The 7382-nt window shown below is 34.2% G+C and overlaps 1 protein-coding gene across 1 annotated transcript; it reads left to right on the top strand.

The window, feature by feature from the left end:
- The first annotated feature begins 1465 nt into the window (after positions 1-1465).
- On the top strand, positions 1466-5466 carry LOC110662806 (MDIS1-interacting receptor like kinase 2-like). The gene is made up of 2 exons (XM_058148396.1): positions 1466-4491; positions 4752-5466. The coding sequence occupies exons 1-2, from the start codon at positions 1593-1595 to the stop codon at positions 5132-5134; spliced, it is 3282 nt and encodes a 1093-aa protein (XP_058004379.1). The 5' UTR covers positions 1466-1592; the 3' UTR covers positions 5135-5466.
- The last annotated feature ends 1916 nt before the right edge of the window (positions 5467-7382 follow it).

Below are 7382 nucleotides of genomic sequence, written 5' to 3'. Positions count from 1 at the left end.
CTCGCAATGCAGTACGCATAGCTCGCGCCCATTCTTCGTAATTCTCGCCCTTCAATTGAACTTGGGTAATCAAGTTACCTTGGTTGTCATTCGAATTCAGTGTGTAAGAACTAGAAGTTTTCTTCCCTGATCCAGAACTCTCATTTTTCTTTTCATCAACCATGGCTCTGATACCATGTAAAAGAACTAAGAAATTTTGGAATAAGAATTCTGATGTTTATTGCCCCAGAAATCAAAGATATATATAAAAAATTACAGCAAACAAATAGGTTCCTAATCAAGCTAAACTACCAAAATTGTATCAGAATCATACAATAAAAGGTAAGAACAGATATGCACACAAAAATTCCTAAACAAATGCCCTAAATAAATGCAAAATAAGTGGCAGCTAACAACTGCCTTTCCAATATTAATAATAAATTAAAGCACCAAACTTTATAATAATTTTCATGATAATTAATTTTATAAAAGTAATATATAATAATTCAGTGCATGGATAATATAAATAAATACTTAAACACAGAGACAGAAATTTTGAATCACAGAGAAATCTAAAAAACTCTCTCAATAATTCACTTTTCAAATTTTGGTTAGTTCTTAATTTCTCATGAATTTTTCTTTTCAATCTATAATCGTTGATTATGTTTGTACATAATTGGCTGTTCAAGACTTAGAGATTTGCATGGAACGATCATGCATTAGCTACCAGAGAGCAAGTTTAATTATGAGAGTGATTTGGGGTACTTCTGGTGCACAATCACTCAAATTCAAGACCAATTATAAAGTAAATCCATAGTATCACTGCCAAAGACAACAATCCCTACGTTCTCATTCTCAAGATTTAATGCTATTCCTTTCACACCGCTGGCAAATTCAACCATTTCCCAGTTTGAATCTCGTTTAATCGATAAACACAAGCATTCCCATCTCTAACTGGGACCATGGGACAAGTACTAATAATTTTGTTTTCTCTTTCACCTAATTTTCTTTGAAAATTATTTCTTTGATCCAACATTTATGAAGATGATGCAAACTTTTCTTCTTTCTCATTTTACTCACTATTTCGTCAATAGCCAGTCAACTCCATTTTTGTTTATTGATCCATCACCATAACCATAAATCTCCCAGCAGCCTCTCTATCACACAAATCCATCCTCCCTAACTAGGATATGTGTCACGTAAATGAAAATTGTCACAGTTTCCTCTGGAAAATATTAACTAAACATATAAACCTACTACATAATTTCTGAAACCTTTAATTTAAATAAAATAAATCAACACACATATATATATATATATTAAGACACTAAAAAATTAAGTCTTTGATCATTGTTAAAGAGCAATAAGATGATATATCAAGTCATTAATGGACAATGCTACTAAGCACAAAAAAAAAAAAAAAAAAAGAGCTTGATTCAATATACTGGATTGTGATTTGATGTTCATATGATGTTGATTAGGTAATTGATACAGCGTTATCCTATAAATACCTCTCCATGAAGCTAAAGCTCTTCACTCACCCATGAAATAATCCATCTCCTTCTATTTTTGTACTATAATAGACCTGACCTAAAATAGTCACCAAAGCCACAATGTGCTTGCTCGCTAAATCACTTTCCAAGTTATTCCAAGCCCTGCTTATTCTCATATTTCTATCTTCTATATCTTTCTTCATCAATTCTTCTGCTTCCGCTGCAACTTCAGTCTCTGCCGATGCAAAGAGTGATGAACCAGTTAAAGGGGGAAAGGAAGCTGATTCTCTCTTAAAATGGAAAGCCAGTCTTGATAACCAAAGCCAATCTGTTTTAGATTCTTGGGTTGGCAGCAGGCCTTGCAGTTGGGTTGGGGTCACTTGTGATAGCTCTGGAAGTATCACCAATTTGAGCCTCATTAATTTACGTTTAAGAGGTACGCTTCATAGTTTCAATTTTTCATGCTTTCCCAACCTTTTAAGTCTTGAGATTTGTAACAACTCATTGTATGGGACCCTTCCGTCACATATCTGTAATCTCTCCAAAATTACCTTATTGAACATGTCCGGCAATCATCTCACAGGAAATATTCCATCTGAGATAGGTTTGCTGACAAATCTTTCTAAGCTTGATTTGTCAAGTAACAATCTCACAGGTTCAATCCCTCCTTCCATTGGAAAATTGAGGGAGTTATCAATTCTTCGGCTTTTTGAAAACGAACTCTCTGGATCCATCCCCCAAGAAATTGGGATGCTTAGTTCTCTTTTTGAACTCTCTTTGGGCGAAAACAATCTCAAAGGCTCAATCCCTACTTCCATAGCAAATTTGAAAAATCTTTCTATTCTCTACTTGTGGGGTAATAAACTTTCTGGTTCCATACCTTCAGAAATTGGGTTCTTAAAATGTTTACAACAACTTGAACTATCGAGTAATGGTTTTACTGGTGTAATCCCTTCATCTATTGGACACTTGAGAGATTTGTTGATTCTTGACCTTCATGACAACAAACTCTCTGGCTCCATACCTTCAGAAATTGGGTTCTTAAAATGTCTAAGAAAACTTGACTTGTCGAGTAATGCTATGTCCGGACCAATCCCTCCTTCCATTGGAAATTTGAGAGAGTTATCATATCTTAACCTTGGGATCAACAAACTCTCAGGATCCATCCCCCTTGAAATTGGGATGCTTAGTTCTCTTTCTGAACTATATTTGGAGAAAAATGAACTCACAGGTTCAATCCCTACATCAATAGGAGAACTTAAATCCCTTCACATGTTGGAATTGCCATTCAACCAACTCAACGGTTCCCTGCCTTTGGAATTCAATAATCTTACTCGTTTGAAGTCACTGCATTTGTATGGGAATGGATTCACTGGTCATTTGCCAGAAAATGTATGCCTTGGAGGGTTGCTTGAAAATTTCACTGCTGGCTGTAATCATTTCTCAGGTTCGATCCCCAAAACCTTGAGAAATTGTACTAGCTTATTTAGACTTAGACTTGATTGGAATCAATTAACAGGGAACATTTCAGAAGATTTAGGGATATACCCGCATTTGAATTTCATTGATTTGAGTAACAATAGATTTCATGGAGAGCTTTCATGGAAATTGGGGAAGTGGAAAAACATCACGTCATTAAAATTTTCAAACAACAACATCTCTGGCAGCATACCACCCGAGCTGGGAAATGCTACTCAATTACATCTTATTGACCTTTCCTGGAATCATTTGCAAGGGCAAATTCCTAAAGAATTGGCAAAGTTGAAGCTGTTGTTCAAAATTTGTCTTAATAACAACAATCTTTTTGGCCTTGTCCCTTTAGATTTGAAGGTGCTATTTAATCTGGATGAACTTAATTTAGCAGCAAATAATCTAAGTGGTTCAATTCCTGGACAACTTGGAGAACTTCCACATTTATTGGTCTTGAATTTGAGTGGAAATGAATTTACAGGAAGTATTCCGTTTGAGTTAGGGAATCTACATTTTCTAGAAGTTCTTGATCTTAGTCAAAATTTGTTGATGGGACATATGCCAAAACAACTTGGGCAATTGAGAAATCTAGAAGTGTTGAATCTCTCCAATAACATGCTTTCTGGTTTGATTCCAACCACTTTTGTTGATTTGTGGGGCTTGACTACTGTGGATATATCCTACAATGAGTTAGAAGGTCCTATTCCCAATGTAAAAGCCTTCCGTGATGCTCCATTTAAGGCATATAGAAACAATAAAGGCTTATGTGGTAATGCTAGTAGTCTAAAGGCTTGTACGTCTGTCAAAAGTGGTAAAACTCAGACAAAGAGCAAAAAAGTTGTCATTCTGATTTTACTTCCTGTTTTGGCCACCCTCTGTCTGTTGCTCTTGATTGGAGGTCTCTTGATTCTTTTTCGACTTAGAAAAAGAAAAGCCCAATCAAGGGAATCAAAAGATGAAGATATACTGGTGATACCTGGTCATGATGGGGAATTACAATATGAAAAAATCATTGAGGCCACTGAGGATTTCAACTCCAACTATACCATTGGAGCAGGTGGAAGTGGAGTCGTTTATAAAGTTGTGCTGCCATCAGGTCGAGTGTTTGCTGTGAAAAAACTTCATCCATTACAGGATGACAAGTCAAGGAACTTGAAAGCTTTTGAAAGAGAGATTCAAGTGTTGTTAGACATTCGACATCGAAATATTGTGAAGTTACATGGTTTTTGTTCACATTCAAAGCTCTCTTTTTTGGTTTATGAGTTCATGGAAAGGGGGAGTTTGAGAAGCATTTTAACAAGTGAAGAGCAAGCAGCAGAACTGGATTGGATCAGAAGGCTAAATATTGTCAAAGGGGTGGCCAATGCGTTATCTTATATGCACCATAATTGCCCTTTTCCAATCATTCATCGGGACATTTCTAGCAACAACATTCTTTTGGATTCAAAATACGAGCCTCATGTATCTGATTTTGGCACAGCTAGGCTTTTATTGCCTAACTCTTCCAACAGAACGTCCTTTGCTGGTACCTTTGGATACACAGCTCCAGGTACGTGCCTTGGTTTCATTGTCAAATTCATATATATGGCCACACACAAGCATTAAGGGTCCACTTTATTTCCATATTATGAATTTTGTGGATTAGTCTGCTTTGTTCTTTTTTGAATTAATTTAAGAAATAATGAAAAATTACATCTGAATTTTCTGAATGTTTTGATTTAGTGATTTCTAGCCATAATATTATTAGGAATATACCTAAAAAAGTTAATATATCATTAAGCATAATTGCACCCTTTTTTTGTTTTACAGAATTAGCCTACACAATGCAAGTGAATGAAAAATGTGATGTGTATAGTTTTGGGGTGATAGCACTGGAGTTAGTAATGGGAAAGCATCCAGGCAACCTCATCTCATCTCTTTGGTCATCAGCATCTTCCTCATCACTGAATGATCATCATAAATTGTTAAAGGATGTGATTGACCAGCGTCTTCCACTTCCTCAAAATCAAGTTGCAGAGGATGTTGTCTACATTACCATGTTAGCATTTACATGCTTGCGTATCAATCCCAAATCTCGGCCTACAATGCAACAAGTTTCCTCGAAGATGATTCCTAAGTATCCTCTAATTTCAAAGCCATTCTCCACAATAAAATTAGAAGAACTATTTCCCGAAAGTAGCACCGACGTTTGAATATTTTCTTGCAGGTCTATATAGATGTGTCTTGGTTGTCTGTATCTCTCCTTCCAGGTTTTTTCAGTTGGCATGCGATATCTTAGGTTGGGTATATTAGGGTGGCCTATTGGCTTGGTTTTAGCTAAATTTTGTAAAAATTATTGTTTATTAAAACAAAAACTAGTATTACTACTTTTTAAGGCAATTTAGCGCTAGATCACTAATCTCCTAGAGATAAAATTGCATTAAACACAAATTGCCTAATTATTTAATTGATTTTTTGTACTGTGAGGTTTTAATCTCGTTACACTCGACTTCCATTAATAGAACAACGTTTGAAATTGAGAATACCATCATAGCTAAATTTTAGCGATAGACAATTAAAGTAGTCGCTAATTAACCACAGACAATTCATCTTTGATGTATGAAATCAAATAATAATTTTTTTGTCGATGATTTGTCACTAATTTGTCATTAAATGAGTTTTCAATCCATCATTAATCCGTTGTTAATTTATGTTAATGTTATATTATAATCTCTCGCTAATTCATTGTTGATAGCAAAAAATTATCAAAATAGCCCATATCCAAAAAAAAAAAAAATCTTTGTTTTTCAATACACAAATACATCTAGCATGATCAATTACATTTGTAATTATACTACATATAATATATATATATATATATATACACATAATATTCATACAAAGGGAGGGAATAAGAAGATACATCCAGCACTAGGGTGAAAAACTTGTTATGTACAATTGTTCTCAAGCTTAATACCCACATGATCACAGCCCTTTGAGCATCCATCATTTCAAAAGCCAAGCAAAATAGTACATTAAAATCAGCTTCATCTTCAGTGATCGTAAATGAACAATTATGGGTAAATAATAGCTTAAAATAATAAGAAAAGAAAATGTAGTTTCCTGTATTCAAGGTGTCACACCCTTCTCCCCATTTAAGATTTACTTCTTGCTTCCCATGGCTGTGGAGTCTAGCAAATTAGAGCTCTAAAACCACCAACTAATACCCAACATTCACCTTATATAACTTCCAAAACTAGTGAGTTTAGTGGGGTGAGCTTTTGGGGAAAAGCTAAGTGAGTTGGCATTTACATTATATACGACGCAACAAAGAAGGTAAACAAATAAACAAGCTAGAAGAACAATCATCAAGCAAGATGAATAAACTCAATAATTATAATTTTTTTTTTAGAATAAGCTGAATAAATTGGACAATCAATTCCAACATGCAATGCAATGGTAAAATCTCCATATCAATCTCAAATTATACTTTTCCTAGTCTTCAATTATTCTTCATATATATAATTGACTCTTAATATCTAAAGATATGCCAAAATATCAAAATAAATATTAAAATCATATTCATAGTGTGTTAACCTCACAATGGCGGCTCTACCCTTTCTATGGGCTACCCTTTCCCTTTGCAATAAATTGAACTATTGGCATAGCCATCATCAAACTCACAATCTCTAATAACATAATTCTTTTACTGAAAGCAATAAAAGAATAGTTAAAATAGATTTGGAAGTCCAAGAAGCTTGAAAGCAATGAAGAATTCCAAGTTTAAAGAAGTAGGAAATTGCATGATCTCCAACGCGATCGTGCTTTTGGTCGTGTAAATACGAAAGTTGTCATAACACAAGTGGTGCTTCCATTCACACAAGTGTTGTAACCTCTAATATTAGTTTGAATAGAGAAAGCCATGTAGAAAACATAAGGGATAGCACGAGTGATGTTTTTGGTTGTGTAAAGACATTTCATGAAATTACACCAGCTTGTGTAAAGTTTACACAACCCATGCCTCACTAAGCTTGAATGTTGCCTGTGCTAAACAGATTACACGTGTGGTGCAATGCCAGCACTGAATTTACACTAGTCGTGTAAATTAACTCTGATTGCTTACCTGGTCTGTACAATTTCTACTCTTCTTTCTTGTACTTATTTTCTGACCTAATAAGGCTACAAATTGGTCATATATAAGCTTCATTTTACTATAATAAATAAAAGAATGTCAAAAAGCATATGACCTTATTAAAGAGCACATTTCATGTATTCTGATCCTCATAAATAAAAATAATTATCGAGTTTGTAACTTGGAGTTCAAGAATATTGCAAGAAAAATAGAATTAATTGGTTAATAATAATAATAATAATAATAATAATAATAATAATAATAATAATAATAATAATAATAATAATAATAATAATAATAGTCCCCTGAGGCATAACCAAGAAAGAGCC

Source organism: Hevea brasiliensis, chromosome 6 (assembly GCF_030052815.1).
Source record: "Hevea brasiliensis isolate MT/VB/25A 57/8 chromosome 6, ASM3005281v1, whole genome shotgun sequence".
Taxonomy (NCBI): Eukaryota; Viridiplantae; Streptophyta; class Magnoliopsida; order Malpighiales; family Euphorbiaceae; genus Hevea; species Hevea brasiliensis.
This window is presented reverse-complemented; position numbering and strand designations above follow the sequence as displayed.